The sequence below is a fragment of the Oncorhynchus clarkii genome, chromosome 12, assembly GCF_045791955.1.
Source record: "Oncorhynchus clarkii lewisi isolate Uvic-CL-2024 chromosome 12, UVic_Ocla_1.0, whole genome shotgun sequence".
Taxonomy (NCBI): domain Eukaryota; kingdom Metazoa; phylum Chordata; class Actinopteri; order Salmoniformes; family Salmonidae; genus Oncorhynchus; species Oncorhynchus clarkii.
Window position 1 is genome coordinate 40,531,763 of NC_092158.1, and position 27,321 is coordinate 40,559,083.

General features: G+C 42.5%; 1 protein-coding gene across 2 annotated transcripts in view; it reads right to left on the reverse strand.

Annotated features, from left to right (window-relative positions):
• Window positions 1–2,992: 2,992 nt before the first annotated feature.
• The window catches only part of LOC139423200 (DEAD (Asp-Glu-Ala-Asp) box polypeptide 10), a 62,998-nt gene continuing 38,669 nt past the window's right edge, over window positions 2,993–27,321 (reverse strand). The window contains exons 16-18 of one of the 2 annotated variants that reach the window (XM_071174929.1): window positions 22,337–22,393; window positions 7,400–7,539; window positions 2,993–3,471 (exon numbers count right to left, since the gene is read on the reverse strand). In XM_071174929.1, coding sequence (XP_071031030.1) covers window positions 3,273–3,471; window positions 7,400–7,539; window positions 22,337–22,393 — 396 coding nt within the window. In that variant the 3' untranslated portion in view covers window positions 2,993–3,272. The remainder of the gene's footprint in view (window positions 3,472–7,399; window positions 7,540–22,336; window positions 22,394–27,321) is intronic. The other variant, XM_071174930.1, reaches the window with a different exon arrangement.

The window sequence follows — 27,321 nt, forward strand, 5'->3', positions numbered from 1 at the left end:
TAACTAGTAACTGTAACGGATTACAATTAGTAAGTAACCTACCCAACCTTGCTTATATTCAGACTCAAGATTGTTTCACACTACCATACATTTTTGTGTAGCTTTTCCACAAAGATGATTACAATGGCAAAAAGAGGCAATTTAAGTAGTGAAGCAACAATAGTGATTTGCTGCCTTTCTATTTTGAGAGTGCATTACTGTAAAATTGCTGTGAAGATAATGCAGCTCCCCTGGTTAACTGAGGCACCCCACTGACTACCGATGTGTTAAATGGGGAGAGAGATGAGTGTACAGAAAGGAAAAACAAGTACTGCAGTGGAAGGTGACCGTTCAGGCGCACTAAGTGGGTTTAAGGACATCTTTCAGACATAACTACTAATAGAACTAAATGGGAAACCATTGGATTTCAGGAAGGAAAATATGTCCCAAACATATTTTGAAGCGATCAGGTTGTCATGGTGACAACACAAATCTGTAACAGGATGAGACAAATGTAAAAAACTAAAAAAACTCTGGGGTGGACAGATTATGAAAAAGCCTATCCTGGCATTCTACAGCATTCGGGGTCTGCTAAATTAAGTTAAGTCAATCACAGGGGAGTCGTGAGCAAGGCCTACGCCCATGTAATCTTTGAACATAAAGTGCTGGGGGCTGGAGGTCTGAAAGCTGCCCCTTTGGCTCCAATCCAGGTGAGCCTCCGACAACATCAAACCACTCTGTGAGAGGCATAATAAGCTGCACCACCGATGCCAATAACAGTAATGGAATACCTTGAAGTCCCTGTCGCCAACTGTGCCCCATTATTCTGAACAAATGAGTAGGGTATCTCTGGAGGGAGTGAGTGGGATAAGTGCACTACAGATACAGAAGAGGGCTGAGATCAAAGTGTAGAAGCGGAGGTATAATATTACGACATGTCACACAGAAGTTGAATTTTGTGACGTCCCAAATTTTCCAATGGGTTTTGTCAAACTAGGACAACAAAATTCCAGTAATTTTCTAAAAAAACCTAGAAATCCCGGTTAGAATATTCCTGTAATCAGGAATAAGGAAATCCGGGACTCCTTCGTCCAGGTTTTTTGGAAAACCTGAGAGTATTACCGTAAAGGGACTTCTGCAATCCTAGACATACCCACACTACATGACCAAAAGTATGTGGACACCTGCTCGTCAAACATCTAATTCCAAAATCATGGACATTAATATGGAGTTGGTCTCCCCTTTGCTGCTAGAACAGCCTCCACTCTTCTGGGAAGGCTTTCCCCTAGATGTTGGAACATTGCTGCGCGTTCTTACTTCCATGTTGGGGGTTTTAGGCTTGGCTCGCAGTCAGCGTTCCAATTCATCTCAAAGGTGTTTGATGGGGTTGAGTTCAGGGCAGGTCAGTCAAGTTGGTCCACACCGATCTTGACAAACCAAACCTCACTTTGTGCACAGGGGCATTGTCATGCTGAAACAGGAAAGGGCCTTCCCCAAACAGTTGCCACAAATGTGGAAGTGCAGTATCATCTAGAATGTCATTGTTTGCTGTAGCAATAACACTTCCCTTCATTGGAACTAAGGGGCCCAAACCATGAAAAACAACCCAACCATTATTCCTCCTCCACCAAACGTTAATAGTTGGCATTATGCATTGGGGCAGGTGGTGTTCTCCTGGCATCCGCCAAACCCAGATGTATTCGCCGGACTGCCAGATGGTGAAGCTTGATTCATCACTCCAGAGAACGTGTTTCCACTGCTCCAGAGTCCAAAGGCGCCGAGCTTTACAGCACTCCAGCCGACGCTTGGCATTGTGCATGTTGATCTTAGACTTGTGTGCGGCTGCCCGGCCATGGAAACCCATTTCATGAAGCTCCCGACGAAGTTATTGTGCTTCAGCACTCGACGATCACATTCTATGAGCTTGTGTGGCCTACCACTTCCCGGCTGACCCATTGTTGCTCCTAGATGTTTCCACTTCACAATAACAGCACTTACAATTGACCGGGGAAGCTCTAGCAGGGCAGAAATTTGACTTACTGACTTGTTGGAAATCCTATGACGGTGCAGGATTGAAAGTCACTTAACTTTTCAGTTTGACAAACATTGGCAGTAGAATGTCCTGTGTAGGTTGCATGGCTGTGCTCCATTTTATACACCTGTCAGCAACGGGCGTGGCTGAAATAGCCAAATTCACTCATTTGAAGGGGTGTATTTTAATATTAGTCAATGGATCTTTCCTTTCTATCAAGTCAAATAGCGCAATAACAGGTGATAGGACGCAGATGGCGACTGAGACATGAAGGTATACCATTACTGTTGTTTTTGGCACAAGTGATGCAAGTTATGCTTCACCAAAGAAGGCAGTGGTTTGAAGTCATCTGAGGCTGCATTGGCAGAGCAGCTTTCAAAACATAGAACTGCAGTGAGGGGAGAGAGAAAAATGATGTATACGTGCTGAACCAGAAAGAGCCAGTGAGAGATGGAGAGAACAAAACTGAAAGAGGAGTGAGATGTAATGTGGGATAACAGTGTGATGGAGATCAACAAGAGTAAAAAAAATACTACCGGGACAGCAAGAGGGGGAATTTAAGACAAAATTGTCAAAGGGACAGAAAAACAGAGAGAGGTTTCGGGAGCTGGGAAAAGCATGTCTGCATAATGTACATCGGTCAGCCTGCCAGTCCCCCCTTGTAGTGTGCATCAGATCTCCTCTGGTGAGGTCACAAGGGGCTGAACGAATTATACATTCATTTCCTTCTAGAATGTGCCAAAGTCATTTACATCTGTGAAACGAAAAAGCTGAAAGTGGGCTTCAGGCTTTAACCAAGTGAGTGAAAGGTGGTCGTGTAGCACCTGCATCAAGCTAGAATCTAATCATATTACAAGAGACATCACTTGGAACGAGATGCAGAGAAACACACATGCCAAGGAAATGGCTGTGTGATTACTTTGTCATGAAATAGATGGGTACTTGAAAGGGTATTTTAGAACAATGAGAAACAAAAAACACAAGGTAGAGCAAATTACTGTATTTCAAATAAACACTTGAGGACATTTAAAAAAAAAAAAGTATGGGGATAGCTACTAGCTAAAGCACTTGTTTTTCATGTTGAATTACATTTTATGTACCAAACAAGCACACGTAATCACAGTAAAACAATAACAGGTCACTTGTAACTAACATACACTTTATTTGTTTTATGTTCCCAAAATAGTGGAGAACATCCCCAAATTATGACAAGACATTGGAGAGGATCCGCCATAAGACAGTGTTGGGTAATTTGTTAGCCCTAGCTTCGGTTCCCCAGCAGATGCAGGACCAGTGCTTCGTCCTCGGCCAGAGAGAGGCCAGTGTCCAGGGGCTTGGAGGTTGCTTGTTGCCTGGGTCTCTTCCTGCTCCCCGCTGCCTCCTCCTCCTCCTCCTCTTCTTCTTCACCCGAGTCATCAATGTGGTCACTGTGGATGCGCTTCCTCGTCCCAGCAGCAGGGCTTTAAACAGAGATAGGAGAAAGGGTTCAACAATCAGTTCAGAGCATATCAAGGGGAGTTGGGTTTATATTGAGGGCCAATCTATGGAGATGGGTTTGAAAGGGGTTATGAGCAGGGAGGGTACCCTGTGTGTTGCGCTATAATGTCACATGACCTTGTTAAGAACCTTTATTTTAAGCCTTTTCCAGAAATTAGACTTACACCAAAAATGTAAGGCAATTGGGGATAGTGCTGGACCATCTGACATAAAAAGAAAATGGGACTGTTTTGATGAAAAAGCTTTAACTAAAAAGGTTCAAATCCAGGTCATGTGACATGTTTGTCCAAAACACAGGGCCTTAGTTGAGCCATACCGTGGATTATGGGAATCTGTGTAAGAAGGGTGTAGAGGAATGCAACAGAGGACATTTGGTTAAAAGTCTTCCAAGGTTGCTAGCTGTTTGGTTGCTTGCGGTAGGTAGCCCACTGTTGGTTTTCTTTGTAATTGAGGGATGGAAAGAGGCATCCGTCACAAAACTGACTCTCTTTATTCAAAAGTTGTGAGATGGTGCGGAAAGATGCAGTTCTATAGAGATCTCCAGGACTCCTTCAGTGTCAAGATGATCAGACACCAGCGATGGCATAATGGAATTAATCGAACAAATGAGCCGAACAAAGCAAGTCTAAGTCTTTCATGAAGTCAAATGGTGTGGATAAAGGGAGATGGGAATGCTTTATCATGTCAACGGGAAGCAGAATGAAACCATGAGTCGAGCCATCGCTCCTATTAGCCATGTCTCTGATTTTTGACACTCCACAGCTCTAGGACTGGGTGGCGAGCACTAGGTAAAACAAAATGGCTGCCGTGCATGCAGAACCCCATTGGGGTCATATTCATTAGGGCACACCATAGAGCTGTGAGATATGGCCAAAAATCCATATCACAATAAATTAACTGAATTAATCCTTTAAACTACTACTACTATTTTGATTGTTGTAGCCATCAATTGTCCCATTAACGACAACATATAACCAAACCTATTTCATTTCAAACTTCACATTTCTCTAGTATAGGCAACTTATCATAATGAACGATACATGCATCAGCAAAATGCCCACATTCGGTTTATCGTCCCAGCTCTAGCACACTGTAACGAAACGGTGTGCAATGGAAAACTAAAACAAGCGTGTTTTTTTTTGTTAGAATGAATAAGTTCAGATGGCCTCTTCTCGTTTCGGCCCATTTTCTTCCATTTCATGTCTAACGAATCAGGACCCAGGTGTGTACATGAGAAAGGTTTGGCGAGTTACTTTCACATTAATCTTGCCAACCACAAACATGTAGGCAAGCGCATTTTGTTGACAGTCTTTCCGCTAGCCATAAGGAGGAGTGATTTCAGCGAAAGTAAAAAGGAAAGGGGAATACCAGTGGTACATTTGTCTTGCTTTGCTGTTTCGTTAGTGCTGACAGGGTGGTTCTCGCTAACCGTAGCCCATGGTGAACACAACCTGAGCCCAAATGAAGAACATAGTGAGCAGAACATCTGTTTGGTACAGGTTATGAGACATGAGGAGTTGGGGAATGGTCCCAACTGATCAGAACTTATATTTGCAATTATCATCTGTAATAGCTAAAAGGGCAGCAACAGTACATTTCAAAGAACAGAAATGGGACTCATTCTGACGAGTTCCTAATTTACACCTTGACCCCATAGTCGGATTTCTGTGCCTCTGTATCATTGCTCTTATCCTAAGTGTTTTTGCTTAGACTCAATTTAATTCCTCAGGCCAGCAGGTCTCATATAGTATTGTGTTTAATATACTCCTGGGCGCCATAACACACCAGCCAAGCTGTATTTTACACTTGGCTGAGAACAAGAACCTGACCAGTGGAAAATAAACAACCGAGTGACAATAACATACCCTATATAGATAGACATGTATCTATGATGGAATAATTACTACTGTGTCTTAAATAAATTAATTCATCTTTACACAAGTTCCAAAGCTTAGGAAGGCTCAATGTACTGTGTAGTGTTGAAGATGATTTCACCAAACAATTTCTGCCTGTATTGTTTGGTTTAATCACTGTCAAATCTAAGTCTCTTTTGAATTATTTAAGGCTTTTAGCCAACAGAACTGTATGTGCTAGTGTATAAAGTATAGACTGGAATGGGGTTAACAACTGATATGAGGGAACGTTTCACATGTCATGGCCCTCATGTCAATCATGGCTTGAGTTGGGTTGCTGTCCCCCTAGTGGTGGTTATACATAATTAACATTGTGCTAGAAACAAGATAAATATGGGCTGCTCAAGGCTGTGCATTGATCAATAGCTCCCTTACAGGTTAGCAAGTAACATGCTTATGAATGTCTATATCCAGGTACAGCCAATTGGCCTTAGAGCTGTCTTGGGGACATCCATCCATCCGCTACTCCATTATCCTACCACCATGCATCATACCCATGCCCTGGAGATCATGGTCAAACAGCTCAGCGGTTAAGTCAGACAGGGAGACTCAATTACACTTCCATTCATCATCACCACAGGATGTGAGCAATGGAGTCAGACAGAAGAACTGGCCAGTACAGGCATGGATGGACAGTATATTATTGGTGTGCTGTAACAATGGCCAGGCCTTATTACAAGCAGCACAGGGAGGTTTCTCTTACAGATAGTGGTGTGTGGAAATCTGCCAGAAGAAGACACTAGGAGGAAAGAGAGAGATGGAAAGAGAGAGGAGGTGGTGCAGTAGAAGGTGTCAAGGAGAGGGTGATATATAAGTGGTGGTGTTCTGAGAAATCCCTCCCTAGTATAAACCAGCATCCTGGGGAGAGAGACAGGCAGGCTGGCGGTAGATCTGCGTGGTAAAGGGCCATCGTAGTCATGCAGTGAACGCGGGGAAGTGGAGCGGACTGTAAATCTGCTCTCGCCTGCAGCCCCCTGGGCTCACGGAGGAGGAGGAGGAAGGAACATCTGCTGATCCTCCACACACGGGAAGCAGAAGGGAGGAATAAATGCAGGCGAAGGGAGCAAAAGACAGGCAGAGAGAGAGAAGCATGAGGAATTGAAAGGGAGATAAGTAGAAACAAGTCAGAGCACAAAGACAATAGTCCGTAGTACAGTGGTTCCCAACCTTTTCCAGTTGCTCTATCCACCAACTGAATTTTGCTCCGCCCGGAGTACCCCCTCATGTGCATTTTACCAGTAAGACTATAGTCTCATGAGTCTCCTCAAGTACCTAGTACCCCTGGATGGGAACCACTGCCGTAGTAGAGAAAACATTGAGAAGAGAGAGGGAGACGTGGAGCAGAAAACCAGAAGCCTCGTCCTGCCTGCCTCTCCGCCTTTAAATCCTTGGTGCATTACCCTGTAGCGAGAGGCCGCGTTGCCCTTCACCCTCGGCTGCCACTTTAAATCTGCCTCTAATTACACACTTTATGGCCTATCTGCTGTCCGACCCGCGATCAATGCCTCGGCAAGCTACAGAGTGAGTCCTCCCTCCTGGAAAGGGTATAATTCTGCTCCGGAGGCAATTACACCACAAATCCCAATAACCCCAGGCAGCCAAGCAGTGATACAACATTGCAAATCTAATGAATCTATTAATGCTCAATAGAAACAACCCCTCTACGACAGACCACCAGGCCTAAAATGCTGAGCACCTCCTTTTCCCCAATATGGATTCCTTGAGAAATGTCAAACCATGGCTTCTCGACTCTGTCTGGTAGTTTTGAAAGGATTGGAATGCATCAGTGATATCCAGACATCTAATCTATGCTTGGTCAAGTTGATGCCTGTTTCTTTCAGATTTACTCATCACAAAATCCGTACAGGTAGGGGCTGCGCATTGTCAAGCCATTTTAAAAGCCCTGTATGGAACCTTTAGTCTATCATGCATCCAGTTTCAGCCTAAAGACTAGATGGTACAGTAGCACTTTTTTTACCTGATCTGGTCATCTTCTTCCTCTGAGTCGTAGTGTAGTTTGTCCGGGTCGGGCAGTGTGCTGGGGTCAAACTCTTCTCCATCAGAACCGCCCAGGTACGCTACCACCTCCTCTTCATCCTCCTCACCGGACTTCTGCTCCTGGGACAGAATACACCATTACTACAAATACCTCAGGTGCTGGATCCAGTAAGCAAATCAACTAATTGCATGAAGACTATATGAACCCCTATGAATGTTCCACCGAATGTCTTGAAAAAGGTTCTTACTGACTGAAACAGACACATTTAAAAAGGTACAGGTGTAACTGTGAGTGAGGGGAAGACAGGAAATTAGCAGTTGGCATTAGCAATGCAATCAATGAATTGACATGGTTAGAGGGAGAAAACGTCACCCATAAACAGTAATGTATATGTGCCAATGTTTGTGTGCCCAATTAATGAACGTTATTTTCCACAAAGCGAAAGCTTGCCAAGCCACACTAAATCACACCCCTAAATGAACTCGGCGATAATACTGCAAGTCTGACGCTGGCAAGTGGAAATACTGCAGTGGTGGACCAAAATAATAGTATGAAAATATATTCACAGTGAAAGCCTGACGGATACAAATATCTAGAAGGTTAAAGCAGTATAGGATGAGTCAAACAAACTCGTTCTGACTCAAGAGCAGGTTAAAAGAAGAGGGGCAAGATAAACGCAGCCCAATAAAAAGGTTTACAGAGACAGGCAGAGGGGTAAGCCTCTATGTGAGCAGTGTAAACACTGAATCGGGGGCACCAAACCACTCTGCTTCTGTGTGTTTCACTAATAACCCGTGGATCTCCCTCACACAATGTAACCTACATATTCGGAGGGCAATAAAAAGCTACAAATAAAACAAGTGGAAGTTAAGGCGTTTCACTGGGTGCTCTTTAATCTAAGCAGGGAATGAGAGGGGAGGTACCGGGCGAGGGAGAGGGAAAAGAGGGAAATAATTGATCTACTTAAAATGGATGAAACTGCCCAGTGGAACGCACTTGTTAATGAGCTCGGGTTCGCAGACCCACAGGGACGCCATTTTATGAAAGAATTTGGGACAAACGCATCTGTGGTAGATTTCTCTATGGACAGCTATAATGAGAGGGCCCTGTTTGTTCCACATATCTGAGTCCGTGTTGCTAACCTCAGTGTTCAACAAGCCTTATTTGCCCGTCCCAGACTATTAATAGCTTCTAGAAAGCCTTGAAAGAGAGGACAATATTGCTGGTTTTAGCAACTCGATGGAACGTTAAGACCTAAGCTGATTTTCATGACTAGAAGGTGGGCTGCTCAATTTCAACTGGCTTTGAAAACAGTCTTCAAAGCTCTGCTTTCTAAACCAACAGCTCTATCCAGACAAAACAATTTATCAGGCCATCTGATATGTGTGAAAGACCTCCCCCACGGATTGTCTGAAAAAGGTTTTAAAAAAAAGTTTTTTTAAAAAGGCTACCGTGGAAAACAAAGGGTCATGAGCATGAAATGTTATGGGAGACTGAGTTAGCTACAGCACTACACTCTACCCCTTTCAGAACTTTCCAAACATAACCTGCGGTATGGATTTATCTACATTCTTGTGACTACAGACTAAAGCGCTGGTAAGTCAATAGTTCAATGCACTTTGCTGATTTAAATGAAGAGATATCCACATGAAATGGAATAAAAGAGTTCTAAGCTTAGTGGATGACACTGAAGCAATAGCCATGCCGCATATGTAGGCTTAATATGGATACAGTAATAATACATTTTAAATGCTTTTCAAGACACCCCAAATCACTTTATATGCAGCAGGATGAAAAGCAATAAAATCCCATAGAAATAAGTAAGTATATAAAAGTACACCGAACACGATGACAGACTAACCAGGGAGAAGACTAAACACGATGACATACTAACCAGGGAGAAGACTAAACACGATGACATACTAACTAGGGAGAAGACTAAACACAATGACAGACTTTTTTTAGTGGACCCAGATTCAGTGTCTGTGCACGCTGTAAACAAATCCTGTATGGAGACCTGGCTTTTGTACGATTCATTTGAAATTCTGCTAGCAAGACCTGGGGGCAAGAACAGTCCTGTCATATCCACTTGAACAGAATAAAAACAAGAGTTCGCCCTGCCTCATGCTGACGTCAGGGACAGTTACAAATCAGACCCATGAAACAGAGCAGGGAGAAACACACAGTACACCAGTGTGTCCCAACAAACTTGAAATCAGATGAGTAGGGCAATTTGGCCAAAATATCATATCACAATATTTGATGTATGGTATGACGGTATTTTACGTTTTTCAATAATAAAAAAACGTTCTAAATATGCTTTATGGGTAGTTCATGACCCTAGGTTGGAAACACTACCATTCTGAACATTTTATACCGTTCGAACTTCAAACTAAAATTATCAGCATTTTCATCAATTTCTGCATTTTTGTTATCATTACCACACTGTTCCCCACAGAGCTGCATAATATGGGGGAAAAAATATATGCCTAGTTAATTGGTTAACTGTTGGGATCATGGAAATAGAATGACTCATCTAATTCTATGGTTGGAATATAGTGGGCAGCACCTTGAATATATTGTTTGACATGACAATGAATGACTACGCCAAGGAGGAATTATTGACAGGGTAGGAACCAAAGTGTTGGTCAGTGTTTCCAGGGGACTAATTAGATGTTACATTACATGGTTTCTTACCGTTGCACAAACATGCCTATCTAGGCCTACATCATCACTGGTACCCGAGGAGTATTTACGTTTTTAATAAAGCCCTTTTGTGGGGGAAAACACATTCTGATTGGTTGTGCCTGACTTCACCCCTGCCCAGTCATGTGAAATCCATAGATTAGGCCCTAAAGAATTTCAATTGACGTATTTCCTTATCTGAACTGTAACTCAGTAAAATCATTGAAATTGTGACATGTTACGTTTATATTTCTGTTCAGTATAGTAAAATATGGTATACTGCCCAGCACTATAGATGAGAACTGTATTTTTTCTAACCTGATCATTATGTACAGATTAACAGCAACAATGAGTCTCTTTCTTACTTTGACCAATATATTAGTAATTATAACAACAAAAAACAAGGCTGACAGTATCATAAACTAAATATACTGAAGAACTGGCAGCATAATTCCACACCACCAAGCAGACCTGTGCGTGGTCTCATCTCATTATCTTCAGTACAGTCTCAGATGTTCAAGTTAGTGCAATCTCAGCTCCCTCTAGGGAGACTTATGTACTCATCAAAACAAGAATGCCATATTGAGCTGAGAGAGGAGCCAGTGTTACCGTAGAAACTGAAAACCCTTTAAACATATTACAGATACTGTCTGGAAAATAGCAATACAATACTCAGAGCACTTTTAGTTGTAAATTCCACAGTATATGGCATGCCATGTATTGATTGAAACAGGATGTCATATTATACATCAATAACGTCAAGTTCAGTGGTTGCCATGGCGCCGTGGGATCGTCTAGGCAGAAAGCTCTAAATGTTGTGCATATGTTCGTTATTTTAAGTGTTTTTTTAACTGCATTTTTTCAATCAACTTCTTTGGTTTTTAACTTAATGAGGGTTGATCTGAAATAACTGGTGGTAACCCACAGAGTTACAGGAATGATGACGGCAAGCCAGTTTATTCAGCTTGGCTTGGCTCCCTCCCCTCAAGCTACTGCTACTGACTGCCTATCCCAACTGCCTAGACATCGGAAGCTGTGGAAGACCAACTGCCTGGACATCGGAAGCTGTGGAAGACCAACTGCCTAGACATTGGAAGATGTGGAAGACCAACCATGAACTGCAAGATCCCTACATTAGTTTTTCTTTTCAATGCGACTGACATTCTTGTTTGTAATGAAAAGCTCTATATAAAATAAATAAATATATTATTATCTCAAAGCTTTAAAGGCACCACCATTATTTTAAGGTCAAAGTAAAAAGCTGACATTCAACATCATGCAATGTTTATTTCCCTTGTGTGTGAGCACAGCCTTCTTTTACACGCCTTCACTGTGTCAGCTAGTTTAACACACATCTTCAGAGGCACCACCTGGGATGTCACGTCGATTAAGGTGTCTCAATCTACACACACAGGCAAAATCCATGCCTCGTGCCAGCTTAGAATGGCTCCAGCCAGCACTTTAGCCAATGAATATTTAAATAAATGCTGTAATCACTTAGCATTTAGGAGACCATCAAATGTATGTGACGCTTTAAACGCTGGAATACTAGGCATTCATTTTTCAGGACACGCTCATCTAGATCATCCAGGAAGCCGTATTTCCACCTATTCATTCAATTTAGGAGTTTACTGATTAAAGCATGGGCTCTGTATCAACATTGGGCCAACAACTAGGCACAAAACACGAACACAGACAGAAATCCCAGTGTGGGAGCAATAAAAGAGAAGGGAGGACAGATTGATGAGAACACAGAAGTATTTTAGGAGAAATTCTGACATGCCACCACAGCTCACGCTCCCTGGTGGACTTTAATCAAATCTCTTCAGGCCCCTGGTGATGGATTCTCATTTAGAGCTTCATCTCTTGAAAGTCTAACTCTGGGAAAAGTGGAAAGCAGTTTCAGGCAGCATGGAGGGAACATTTATTACTAACCTGTCAGACATTAGGCTGTCTGAACTCATTGGCGCATGCAGAGCTACCACCGGCATTTCTCATCAGGATTACATAAAAGTAAGACCTAAAAGGCTTGCCAGGATTCGAAAACGCACAGATGCTAAATCTAAGAGGGTTTATAGATAATATAGTGAAGGTTATGAGACAAGGAAATGAACAAACCCGAAAAGCCTTGAGCTCAACATTGATACAGCTCATTAGATAATATTCGCACCCATTTGGACACCAAAACTATGTGCAAAACTTGAATCTGTACATTGGTCAGTCAAGCTACATAATTAACAATAAACAAAACTTAATTTGCTGCATAGAACACTTAAGAGAGATGGGCTTTTAGGTATCAATTGAAAGCAATAAATGATACCCCCGGTTCAGGTACAAAACACTGTAGATGTGGTAACTGAGCACAAGAGCACCACCAGGTCCATTGAGAATCGGTTGTCAAAGGGTGGTATGGATACCTCTTCCCAACACCTGCATTTGCATTTGCTTGTTATACGAGGTATCCCCCAGAGAGAGTGGGAAAAGAATAGACATGACAGCTGCCATCTAGAAACTGTGGACGGCCTCCTGAAACGGATGACAACGGTCGGACTCTGCCGGATAGAATTATTCCAGGAGGAGCAGAGAAACACTGGATTGGCCATCAGGTTGCTGCCAAGTTCTCTGCAAAGATTACTTTTAAAATACCAACAAAGGGCGGTTACCCCTTCTAACGTCAACTTCTGATGCAGAGAGTCCGGGCATTGTGGTTCTCCTGGCATGCCATCACAGTAATACACTTACCCTGGGTTTGGAAATGAGTCAAGCAAAATGCCATCTGTCCGAAGTGGGGGCTTTGTTTGATAAATCTTAGTCTTGGGAGATCTCTATTTAAAAGAGTTGGAGTGAGTGGTGGTTAAATCAGCTTCACTCAAACTTCAGCGAGCTCAGTGGGCTTGGTAGGGCCAGCATCAAAATGTTCATGTTTGTGTACTGGTCTGTGCGAGGATGATAAGGGACTCCAAAGCCTAACAGCTTTGTACATGAAATGTTCTTTACATGACTGAACTGTGTCACATCGGGAAGCACATCACATAAAATCAACATATACCGTCAGGTCCAAAACTATTGGTAGCCTTGATAAAATAAATACAAATACTGAGGTATATTATACTAATACAATTGCTCAGATAGAGATTTTGTTTAACAAGTACTATTATTTTCTCTCGACTAGATGGATGTCAAAATTATTGGCACCCCTGTTTTCAATACCTTACCTTGTGTACAGCTGTTACGGTGAACCGGCAGTCAAGATTAATGACTGCAGTCAAACACCTCATTGCAAAATCATGGGTAATAATATGGAGTTGGTCCCCCCTTTGCTGCTATAACAGCCTCTACTCTTTTGGGAAGGTTTTCCAGTAGATGTTGGAACATTGCTGCAGGGATTGCTTCCATTCAGCGACAAGAGCATTGGTGACGTCGGGCATTGATGTTGGGCGACTAGGCTTGACTCGCAGTTGGCGTTCCAATTCACTCCAAAGGTATTCGATGTGGATGTGGTCAGGTCTCTGTGCAGGCCAGTCAAGTTCTTCCACACCGATCTCAAACTATTTCTGTATGGACCCCGCTGAAACAGGAAAGGACCTTCCCTAAACTGTTGCCACAAAGTTGGAAGCACAGAATCGTCTAGAATGTCCTTCTATGCTGTAGTTTTAAGATTTCCCTTCACTGGAACTAAGGGGCCTAACCCGAACCATGAAAAACCAGCACCAGACAATTATTCCTCCTCCACCAAACTTTACAGTTGGCACTATACATTCGGGCAGTAAGCGTTCTGTCAGCCACCAAACCCAGATTCGTCCGTCGGACTGCCAGATGGTGAAGCGTGATTCATTACTCCAGAGTCCAATGGCGGTGAACTTTACACCACTCTAGTCGACACTTGGCATTGCGATCTTATGTTTGTGTGCGGCTGCTTGGTCATGAAAACACATTTCATGAAGCTCCTGACAATTTTTTTGTCCTGAAGTTGCTTCCAGAGGCAGTTTGAAAGTCAGTAGTGAGTGCTGAAATTGAGGACAGATGCGCTATGATTTTCAGCACTCGGGGGTCCCGTTCTGTGAGCTTGTGTGGCCTACCACTTCGCAGCTGAGCCGTTGTTGCTTCTAGAAGTTTCCACTTCACATAACGGCACTTACAGTTGACCTGGGGCAGCTCTAGCAGGACAGAAATTTGGCGAACTGACTTGTTGAAAAGGTGGCACCCTAGTCACTGAGCTCTTCAGTAAAGCCATTCTACTGCCAATGTTTGTCTAGGTCAAAGGGTGTGGCAGATCTAGCAATGCGATGCAGTGCGTTAGACCACTGCACCACTCGGGAGGCCCTATGCTTATACGTTTTGAAAAGGTTTGTAACAACTAAAGTGGCCAAATAACTCTAAACATAGCCTTTAGGCCCAAGATCCCAGAAACACTGTTGGAGAGCCCATATCCTAGTGATACATGTGTTATTATAAGCCCAGTCAATGAGCAACCGTATGTGAAAACCTTGTTCTGACTGGCCCCTATTTAAAAGAGACAGCTTTCTCGTGCTGCTCTGTTGATTACTACATTCTTCAAATTAAGCACATTCATCTGCTTTACAAACCACACGCATTTTTACATTCGCTATTCAAGTGCAGGCTATAGATAACTTTTTTTTAATGGCCATTCTAAATAAAATAAAAAATTCTGCACATATTACAGGCTCTATGTAAAGACCAGATTCAATTGAGAATAGTCTGATGGGTGAGAATATCATATGCTTGTCAACTTGTGAATGAGAGACTGATGAAGTGTGTGCAGCCTGCGCAAAAAACAGAGTAGCGCGACTGCCTTTCATTAAACTTTTTTCAAATAATAATTTGTCGCATCATGCAGCCTTAAGCCGAAAACACATGGAGGGACGCTGTTGAAATTTGCGAGTGACAGTAGAGCGTGTCAATTCAGCCCCTTTCACTTTATTCACATTTTGTTAAGTTACAGCCGTCTTCTAAAATGTATTAAATGTTTTAATCATGAATCTACAAACAATACACCATAGTGAGAAAGCTAAAACAGGCTAAAAAAAAAAAACAGATATACCTTATTTACATAAATATTCAGAGCCTTTGCTATGAGACTCGAAATTGAGCTCCGGTGCATCCTGTTTCCATTGATCAAATTTGAGATGCTGCTACAATTTGATTCGTGTCCACCTGTGGCACATTCAATTGATTGGATATAACTTGGAAAGGCACACATCTGTCTATATAAGGTCCCACAGTTGACAGTGCAATGTCAGAGCAAAGACCAAGCAACGAGGTCGAAGGAATTGTCCATAGAGCTCCGAGACAGGATTGTGTCAAGGCACAGATCTGGGGAAGGGCTACAAAACATTTCTGCAGCATTGAAGGTCCCCAAGAACACAGTGGGCTCCAAATGGAAGAAGTTTGAAACCACCAAGACTTTTCCTAGAGCTGGCTGCCTGGCCAAACTGAGCAATCGGGGGAGAAGGGACTTGGTCAGTGAGTTGACCAAGAACCCGATGGCCCCTCGTACAGAGCTCCAGAATTCCTCTGTGGAGACGGGAGAACCTTCCAGAAAGGACAACCATCTCTGCAGCACTCCGCCAAATCAGGCCTTTATGGTAGAGTGGCCAGATGGAAGCCACTCCTCAGTAAAAGGCACATGACAGCCCACTAGGAAGTTTGCCAAAAGGCAACTAAAGGACTCAAACAAGATTCTATGGTCTGATGAAACCAAGATTGAACTCTGATAGATGCCAGGAAAACGCTACCTGCCCGAATGCATCGTGTCAACTGTAAGGTTTGGTGGAGGAGGAATAATGCTCTGGGGCTGTTTTTCATAGTTTGGGCGAGGCCCCTTAGTTCCAGTGAAGGGAAATCTTAACGCTACAGCATGCAATGCCATTCTAGACGATTCTGTGCTTCCAACTTTGTGGCAAGGCCCTTGTTCAGCATAACAATGCCCCTGTGCACAAAGCGAGGCCCATACGTAAATGGTTTGCAGAGATCGGTGTAGAAGAACCTGACTGGACTGCACAGAGCCCTGATATCAACCCCATCAAACAGATTTGGGATGAATTGCAACGCCAACTGCTGGCCAGGCCTAATCGCTCAACATTAGTACCCAACCTTACTAATGCTCATGGCTGCAGCAAATGTTCCAACATCTATTGGAAAGCCTTCCCAGAAGAGTGCAGGCTGTTATAGCAGCAAAAGGGAGTACCAACTCCATATTAATGCCCATGATTTTGGAATGAGGTGTTCAAAAAGCAGGTGTCCACATACTTTTGGTCATGTAGTCCACACACACTAGGCTCTTTATTTACTACTGCTAATAGTGCACATTTTAAAAACACTTGCCCACCAATACCCCCTTCTCTGATACATGTGTAAATATTGCACTATAAATTGTGCCTTCCTGTATTATACTTATGCTAAACATTTTATTCAATTTTTATATTTTATTATTTCTTATTGTTGCATTGTTCAGAAACAACTTGTACGCATTTCGTTGGACAGTGTATACCACGTATATACAATACATACAACTAATAAAATGTAAAATTTGAAACTTATTATAAATAGCGTACACTTCAAAAATGTTTTTCCTATAGCTGGTGCTGAGCTCCAAACAAGTGCAAAGAATGGACAAGAAACGCATATTTCAGAACGGCAGCCAATTTTTTTTTGCAAACAGTGAGTGAACTATTAGAATCTTAATTCATCACCATCCAATCTACTCATCAAATTAGGAATAGTAGGCTCTTACATTAGTCTGAAACTGCTAAGATGGATGCATTAAATGCTTCCCCAAATTTGAATCTCACGCACAGCCTAGGAGCCCGGTCATTCGTCAGAGACAAATCTCATCTTTATAATATCCTTAAGGCAGTGGTTCCCAAACTTTTTAAAGTCCCGTACCCTTCAAACGTTCAACCTCCAGCTGCGTACCACCTTCTAGCACCAGGGTCAGTCAGCGCAATGTCAAATTTGAGAGTAGATTTTTTTATTTTTCCTATCATTGTAAGCCTGCCACACACACTATATGATACGCTCATTCTTATGTTTAATTCATGTTTTGTTACAACCTGGCTTGTGGGAAGTGACAAAGAGCTCTTACAGGACCAGGGCACAAATAACAATTATAATCAATAATTGTACTCTTTAATTCAGATATCGGTAAGTGGACTGGAGGAAGGTCCTTGTTAGTGCAGACAGAGAAGAGCTCCAAATTCTTAATCATAGCCTCAATTTTGTCCCGCACATTGAATATAGCCGCGGAGAGTCCCTGTAAATCTAGATTCAGAAAAAAAACATCACCCAGATAGGCCAGTCATGTGAGAAACTCTTCAAGTGAAAATTATGGTCAGTGAAGAGCTTAAAGTTTTAGTCTCTCAATTTTAAAACAACGTGTCAATACTTTGCCCCTTGATAACCAGCGCACTTCTGTATGTTGTAAAAGTGTTACATGGTTGCTGCCCATATCATTGCATAGTTCAGAAAATACACAGCGGTTTGCAGAAGAGGATGTCTTCCTTAATTGAACCTCCATAAATGTAACTGCCAGGCCCGCCACGTCTGTTGACTCATCCAGCTGTAACGCATAGAAATCACTGGCTTGTATGTGAAGCAGTAATTGTTTCAAAACATCTCCTGCCATGTCAATGATGCATTGTGAAACAGTGTTGTTTGATGAAGGCATTTTTTGGGGGGGCCTATTCCCCCAGCATGGTCCCAGCCATATCTGCGGCAGCAGGAAGAATTTAAAGTCCTCCACAATAGTATGGGGCTTGCCTGTGCTAACTACTCCGTAGCTCACCATATAAGACACTTCTAGCCCCCTCTTATTAATGGTATCTGTTGCTTTTATACATGTCTTACTACTCGAAAGTCTTTCATTCTCGCTCAAAAAACTCCTGTGGCTTATTTTTTTTAAATTGGCATGTTTTGTTTCTAAATGTGTGCGCACAAGTGAAGGTTTCATTGTGTTGTGAGATGGTACTTTGCACATTAAACACACTGTGGCTGAGGAAAGGCACTACTCCCAATATAAGTGAACCCCAAATCAATGTAGGGGTCATATTTGCGCCTCTTCGATGGTCCAACGTCACTGTCTGTTCGGTGCTTTCCCGGGTAAGGGGGCAGTAGCTCTTTCGGCTGCATGAGATTCACAACTGTCAGTGTCCATGCTAGCTGGGCTAACAACAAATGTAGAATTACTGATGCTAGCATTGGATGTGCTCATGGAAGCAGAACAACTTGTGTCGTCGACAGGTGCAGGTGTAGTACTGCTGGTAGTGATAGCAGTACTACCAGTAGAGCTGGTATGTGTCTATAGACGCGTGCCTTACTTTTTTTAACCATTTGTAAATTTTTGGGCAAATGGAATGAGCAGCAGCTACGTTTGGCTACATACGGACCGTTAGGGGAGTTCCCACGAGAGAGTAACGGTTAATGTGATTGGATGTTTATTATTTGACATTGTGTTGTTATTTCGCTGAACACTAGATTGTTTAAATTTATTTTTGGCAGTGAAACGAGGCTACTCAGGCGATAAAAAAAACCCGCCCAAAAAACTATAAATGGACTGCTTGAAAATGTGAAAAAATAATAATTTATTAATCACATTTTTATTTGGCGTACCCACGACGGCAACCCAGTTTGGGAATACCTGCCTTAAGGTATCCAACTACTGGACATTGTGCTTATATGATCAATAGCACCCTTAGAAACAAGATGCTGCATATTTATCTTGCCCAGAGAACTTGAAGATTAAATAAGACCTTGAAGACTAAATAAATACGCCAGGATTACAAAACCACACAAAAGCAAAACTTCAAATGACAAAAAAAACTTTAAACTCAAGGACAGTGTAGAAGGCACTTCATTTTGTTAACGAGCTATATCTGACCTAAGACTTTCCCAATTCCTTCCAAATCCTTAACAAACAAGCACGAAGTCTCCCCAAGCGTTAGTCTGGCCTGCTGCTTTATTGAGGGCACCATGGTTGCGCTCGCAGGCTTTGGGGAAAAGTGTTAGCGATGATAAATGAGACAACAGTGGAGGGCTGAAGGCACGTTGCCCAGTGGAGACAGCCTGTAATGCTCTAATTGTCTCTGTGTGAGTGGGAGGATGGCAGAGTGAGAAGTGTTCAGTATGGCGGAGCATAGTTCAACACACAGCCCCCATCAATACCAGGAGGAAGCAGCCTGGTTTACCATGCAGCTTGTAAAACGTAAGAGCAGACTTCAGGGGCAACAGAAGATTAACGAATTGAGAAAAAAAGCTAAAATGGGCAGATTTAAAGCTGCAATGTGTAGGTTTTTGTGATACCCAACCAAATTCACAGAAATGTGTTATAAATCTGTAATTGTCATTGAAAGCAAGTCTAAGAAGTTGTAGATATGTTCTATGTGCTCTATTTCTATGATTCCCGGTCTTCTGCATCTTACTTTAGGTTTTGTACACCAGCTTCAAACAGCTGAAAATACAATATTTTTAGTTATGGAAAATGTATTTCACAGCGTTTAGATGTTTAGATGGTACAATAATTCTCTACACCAGTGGTCAACCAACCTTTTATTTTTGATTATACCCCTTTATCTCCCCAATTTCGTGGTATCCAAACAGTAGTTCGAGTCTAGTCCCGTCGCTGAAATTCCCGTACGGACTCGGGAGAGGCGAAGGTCAAAACACAACCCAGCCAAGCCGTACTGCTTCTTCACACAATGCCCGCTTAACCCGGAAGCCAGCCGCACCAATGTGTTGTACACCTGGCGACCGTGTCAGTGTGCATGCACCAAGCCCATCACAGGAGTCACTAGTGCGCGATGGGACAAGAACATCCCTGCCGGCCAAACTCTCTCCTAACCCGGACGACGCTGGGCCAATTGTGCGCCGCCCCCTTAGGTCTTCTGGTTGCAGCCTGCTGCGACAGAGCCTGGACTCGAACCAGGATCTATAGTGGCCCAGGTAGCACTGCCTTAGACCACTGCACCATTTGGGATGCCTACCAACCTTTTCTAAGTCAAGATCACCAAGTCAAAATGCAAGCCGACCTCTACTGCTCAGATTATTAGAATTTGTTTAACATGAGGTCTGTGCTGTAGGCCCAATACATTAGCACTGCAAATTGGCCACACTTGAACTGCCCCACCAATTTTGTGTGGCTCAGACCATTTTCAAAATTATATTTAAACATTTTAGGTATATGACCACACTGCTAGATCATTTGATGCATTACTTCAAATGTCGGATGTGAGGCTCCCTCCCCCAGCTGATGGCGAAACTTAAGTCAAACTGCATTATTTATGCCTCATGCGCAAATTAATGGTGTTACTCCTATGACCAGAGAAAGAAAAATACCTCTATATATTAAAAAAGACAAGCAGCAAATAATAACGCACGCTTATCAAAACACTTTGCTATATTCATTCATTGTAGCTGCAGGCTGCTTGTAGCGTGAGTGGAATTAGAGAGAACGCATATTTTATGGCTTATAAAACTGTTGAGCAAAGTGTCGACAGTGTTGAATAACTTAATTATAAGCTAACTCATAATAACAGCAGCTCTTTGCTGTATTCGTTGAGTCTTTCTCTAGTCATGGTTTTAAAAGTGTTGAAATCTCACATTATCAACTTTGCTGTGCGGTCGAAGCTTCTTTTATCAGTCTATGGCTCGAGGAAACTGTGCAGACACGGTAATCTGATTGGCTAGTGGTAGGCCTATAGGTGCACTTGATTTTCCCTCTGGGCCTACCGGATAGGCGGAGTTCTACTTTCAGACACATGAAGTGCTTAAAAAAATGGGAACACCTTGCCTTCCCGGCGCTAGGGCTGCTGAATCAAGTGCACCTACCACCAACAGTGCAAAATGAAAAAAATAAATAGCAAGGCTTTATCGTATTTTTTATTTTTTTTACAGAAACGTTTGGTGAGCAACTAGGAATGGCTTGGAGATCGACCGATTGATTGGTGAACACTGCGCGACACGATTGTTGCTTGTTTTGTCACAAACTGATATTAGGCGAAATATTAGAATTTTAGCAGCCAGGAAATGCAGGAGCTATTTCTACATAGTATTTCTTTAAAGAAAGATGGGAAACGTGGATTCTGAACCCAATGAAATGAGGGATAATTGTGAAGTATTCATCAATGTCTGATTTAACTCAATCGGAAGTCTATGGTGTAGGAGTGGAGTCAGCGTCGAACGAGATCAGGGGGGATAGGAGGTGTATGATAATCCCACCCATGACGCCGCATTCAGATGTTGCATTCATTTTCCCCTTATTAGTCTCCCGCGTCACTGAAGAGGCCAAATAGGAGTGCTAAACAGAGCAGGAGACGTGAGGTAGGCTATACACCAGAGTGGTAGGAGGCATCAGAAGAGCTGCCGGAAGGGGGATTAGAGAAATGCCACCCTAACACCTCCGGAGTATCTATCACTGCAAGCCAGCATTAATGTAATGACACTGGGTGTGTTTGATTGACAGGAGAGAAAGAAAGAGTGCTGGCATGGTAATTATGCTGAGGTTGAAGACAAGATTTTCATTTCCACATTACGCAAGACGAATTCAGCAGGCGGGCAGACTGACACAAGCTGAGCAGAGGGGGATTTAATATTACACGGAGAGGAAGAGGGGCTCGCCTCTGCTGAAGACACCCCAGATGCTCTGTGACCGGGATCTTGCGTAAGACAAGGAACTACTCTCTGTCTCATCATCACGTGGCAGGAGTGGAGCCAATTCAGCTGGCGATAGAGAAGCTCTATGGAGCGTTTGGTATTTGTCTGCAGAAAAGCATGTCCCCTTTTGTGAAGATAACACTTCACATGACTCACTAGAGGGGCTGACATTAATGACCCTGTAAAGTACCATTGTGCTTGTCCCATTCTCTCCTCAATGAATTCTGTTCCAATCTAAAAGCTAAGTGCTACATCGGCATCAGGGGACTCTGTGTTCTTCGTCTGACATTGGCTGAAGAAGAGAGAAGGCTCCTTTCTGCCTTTGTTACAAAGACGAAGGGGTAGAGTGTGGCCCTCACTTTTAGAGACTGCCTCTCCTTTTGAAGCTAGACTGGAGTTCAATAGCAGCATCCTGACAGAAGTATCACTTTAAACAGCCACGGTTTAACGTAACACGAGTGAAGGGGAGCTAGTGACTGGAGTCAAACCCATTCAGGATGTGATGGATTTTAAGAGGGGTTTGGGGGGAGAAATTCTAATGTAAAATGGAGGAGAGAGACTTACCTCAGCGTACTGCTTGCTGGCTTCTCTTCTGGCAGCGTTTTCCTTCAGTCTCTTCTCCTGTGGGAGAGAAGAGGGAGACTGAGTTTGGAGCAATGTCAGTCTGACCAGATTTAGGTGTCGTATATCTCTGACAATCCATGCCTTTCAGGGCAGGTTGTTTTGGGGTGAAATGGCTGTATTTCGTTAGATTGTCAGAGATTCCATGAGAGGATATGCTTTCTCTTTTTTGTTCTATGTAGTTTTTTTTAATGATAAGATTCTCTGGTTACTGCCTCTAAGCTAAGACATTTTCCATGGGTCATAGAAGAGAGGGGATGGGAGGAAAGAAAGCAGACAGGAGTGGAGGTTAGACAGGTCACAATAGAGTATCGAGAGGCAGCCACATCCTTCAGGTGGGAAAAAAAACACCAAACAAATCTAAACAAAATGGCTGACTTGCAAAACACAGTCCAAAATAAAGCAGACCTCCACCATTATCATTTGGCCAACACGGCATATTCAGGGAGAACTGACCACAGTAAACGACTTGACACGGGAGTGAAACCCTCGCCAGAGGGGAAAAATAATGATAGTGTGTGAAAACAGAAGCCTATTTATATGCGGCGGGAGAATGCATTAGGAAATGTCAGCAGCTGATACATGAGTTCTTAATTTCTGCTCCAAATGTCACTCAGTGAATACCACATTTTGCATTAGAATGTGTGTGTATTAGGGTTGAATATTTTCCCGGTATTTTACAAAATGTTCCATCCAGAGAATAAATAAGTAATCCAGTATTTCCCGCCCAAAACGGAAGTGTCATTCTAAAGCATATAGCTTTGATTAAAGCTTTGATCGGCATTAAAATGAAAGCCTGATGAGCCCTACATTAAAATACATGTTATGAGCCATACATTAAATACATTTTATGAGCCCAAGGCCAAATGATTGTGCCATTATCCAATACATAGAGACTATTGTTAGGTTCTAATTTTCAGAGTAAAAACTCCACGGATACTATGAAAGCTCAAACCAAGTTCATTCTTCTTAGAGGATCAATACAGCTGCATTAGACAAAGACATTGTTCACACAAGCACTGATATTTAACCATTTCTCCTAGGCTGAGTCTCCTCCTACACATCTGAACAAACATTGTTTATTTATTGCTAGGCAGGAAACTAAGTGATACGGGCCATAAACTTTTTTTCTCCCTTAACATGACCCTTAAAAAAAAATGTTTTAATAATTTTTAAAATTTCACCTTTACTTAACCAGGTAGGCTAGTTGAGACCAAGTTCTCATTTACAACTGCGACCTGGCCGAGAGAAAGCAAAGCAGTTTGACACATACAACAACAGAGTTACACACAACCCAAAGTGATGAAGCTGTTTGTATGTGGCTGCTATGAAAGTGAACTGTGTGTGCAGGTGATCAAGGGTGTATTCATTCTGCCGATTTTGTTGAAAAACATTTCTGAAAAGGAAGCAAATGGAATGAAACAGGGATAAAAATAGCTGAATTTGTCTAATCGAAACTTGTTTGCAACTGCTGTTGGGACTAATGATTACACCCTAGATCAGCTAGATGCAGGTGTGCAAGGCGGAGTGTGCAAGGCGGTATTGAATGAGTCACTCTCTGTCACCTTGAATACTCCAATTTGTCTCTCGACCTGTGCACCTATGTTATAAACTTTCATTTGTAGACTAGGTTGCAGCAACCTTATGATGGGTATAGGGCAAATTCTAGTATCATGTAGTAGCCTAAATCTATCGATGTTACATTGAGCTGGGTGAATGGAATATGAATGAGTCATCCAATATGCTGTAATATAATTTTTATTTATCCTTTATTTAACTAGGCATGTCAGTGAAGGACAAATTATTTTACAATGACATCCTACCCCGGAAATAAGGCCAAGCAACAAAAAGAATGGTCCTCCCTAATCTTAAAACAGCACCGACCGCCACTAGTGGGTGTGTGTGTAGTGGGGAGGAGGGGAATGGCTGCTGTCCTACAGCCATCCACTCCCTCCTCATTTGTCTGTGATATGGGAGGAAGGCTAGAACCGGGCTCTCATTGGTTTTCACCTGACTCTCATTGGTTTTCACCTGACTCTCATTGATTTTCAGGCCACAAGGTATGAGCAGGGGGGAGGGTTTCTAAAGCATTTTACAGAGCTAGTGAGGAGCACAGGGCCGTGACCGAATGAAAATATGAGAATCTACTCTGGCCCGGCCTCCAAACGATGCAGAAAAGTGGTGGAGGGAGAGCGATAGCAAGAGCATAAGAAAGGAAGTGGGAGAAGAGAGAGCGAACACCAGAGGGAGTCGTGACTAACAAATAAGTTATGGATCTATTAGGACGGTCTGGGGAGAGTAATACATTTTCCCCACTGAGCTGCCTTCCATTAGTATGGGCCACGGCCACCAGACTAGTAACTGCCCATCTAGTTGGCAGTCTGTCAGCATGCCTCCGGTCCCTCAGTCAGCATGCTGTGTGCAGTTACAGTAGCTACAGTGGTCCAGAGCGGTTGGCTCTCTACTGTAGAAGTATAGGGGGCAAGTTCAGTTAGAACGTCAAACTAAAACGATCACAACAGTGTTTGAGTAGGGCCTTAGTACAGCCAGAGACAGAGTTAGCTACATGAGGGATATTTAGCACGCCAGCCAGCCAGGAATGATTCATGTTGGTGAATGCTGCTAATTGATTTCTGGACACGCGTCTGAGTGTCGGAGGCAGCGTGCTGCACAGAAATGTAAATGGATTTTTAAAGTGTCTGTTTTTCCCTTCACGTGTCAGCCGTCATCACAACAACCATTCTTGGCAATGCTCGGCGAGCACGACAAATGAACGGGACAAGGCGTTAATCACAACAGCCATGCCTAATAGACGTGCGGGGGAGTGCCTGCGGCATAACTTAATTGTCGAGACCATGAGATGAGCCACTCGAGGGCCGCCCTTTACGGGGGAGGTGGCTCACCTACACAACACTTCAGCAGAGCTAATGCATGCTTGACATTAACCACATTTTCATCCACAGTTTGAGTAACGTCATGTTTTTTTTAATCACGACAGATGGTGGAAACAGGTAGCTTCGGTACAATTTTATAAATGGCGACAGAATTTGTTCGTTCGACACGGGGGGGATCTTTTTGTGTCTGTAAAATGAAGTATGTGAGAAATGGTGGTACAAACGCCTTTATGCGCAAATATTGATATAATAACTATCATATCGAAGTAAACTTGGAGTCGTGCTATGACATGGTGTTGTCTTCCCAAGGTGACTCGGGAAACCATGCAGTTTATTAGGCTACAGATGAAATACGTTATGATGAACTTAACAGGGTGGTGAGAGTGCACTGTGATCTTGATGCTCCTTCCAAATAAATAGAGGGTCTTACTCTGGTGACATGATGATTGATGCTTGACTGCCGTTTGACAAAAACAAATATTACCGCTCTTATCCATAATAATTATGTAGACTAGCCTACTCGCACTGTATCTGTGAGCTGTTGGCTAGAGCGCATGTGCCAAAACCAGAGTAGGTACACTTCTATTTAACTCAATAGTTTGTGACAAAACTAATCGGTAGAGTTGAAAATGAGATGGAAACACATTGAACTTTAGATTTGTATTTGGTACATGAAAACTTAAGCAAAAACGTACATTGAGTGCACTATGTCATCACGCACTGACTTTTATCCGCAACAAGTCCGAATGGTGGAGAAACACCACTGGTGAGAAAATGCGCAAATTTTCTTTGTTAATTTCAGAATATTCAGATGAAAATCAAACTTTTTACCATAAATCTCTCAAGTAATCAGGCATTTGTGTAAGTGCTGTGCTTGTTGAATGTCCTTCCCTATAAGCGTGCTGAAAGTCTGTTGTCAATTTGTTTACTGTAAAATAGCATTGTATCTGGTCAAACAATTTTTTCCAAAACTTTACTAAAGGTTGGTAACAGGTTGATTGGTCAGCTATTTGAACCAGTAAATTGGGCTTTACTATTCTTAGGTAGAGGAATTACTTTAGCTTCCTCCAGGCCTGAGGGCACACACTTTCTAGTAGGCTAAAATTGAAGACATGGCAAATAGGAGTGGCAATATCGTCTGCTATTATCCTCAGTCATTTTCCATCCAAGTTGTCAGACCCCGGTGGCTTGTTATTGTTGATAGACAACAACAAAACTTCCTCTTCCACACACACTAGTTGCTGGCATGTCATGCATAAGTTTGCTAATCTTGCCAATTAAAACATATTTTAAGTAGTATCAGTGGGTTTTGTAATGAATCTGATTCAATGAATGATGGAACGGAGTTCGCATTTCCCCCAAAATTTCATTGAAGGCGCTCCAAAGCTTTTTACTATCATTCTTTGTTTTAAAGTGTAGCTTCGTCTTTTTATTCAGTTTAATCACATTATTTATACATTTGCAGTACGTTTGCCAATCGGTTGTGCAGCCAGAATTATTTGCAATTCCTTCTGCTTCATCCCTCTCAACCATAACATTTTTCAATTCAATTTTGATGAACTGTAACCTTTGCTAGTAAAGTGAAATACCAGTGGGTTATTTAGCTTTGGGTTAATTGATTAGAAGGTCATTGTATAAGTGTGAAAAAGAAATCCCTGACATTGACTACACTGCTAAAAATGACTTTATTCTGTTCTATGAGTTTTCTACACATTGTGCAATGTATATATTCCCTCATCAACACTCACCACAACACATGCCTTTCAAAGGCCAGTCATTACTACTTCCAATCAAATCATAAGATAATAATCTCATAAAATAAAAATAAGGTAGCAACGAGTGGGTGAGACAATAGCATCCAGCAGTCAATATTTATCCCAGCAGTCAATATTTATCCACTGGCAAGGAAAGTACTTTCTCTGCAAATCAGATAAGCTGAGCAAACTTTCTGCAGTTATTTTAGTGGAGAAACGAAGCTCGCTCTCGAAAATATTAACTGAACCTAATCTCCCCGTCTGCCTGTGGGCTCCCAAG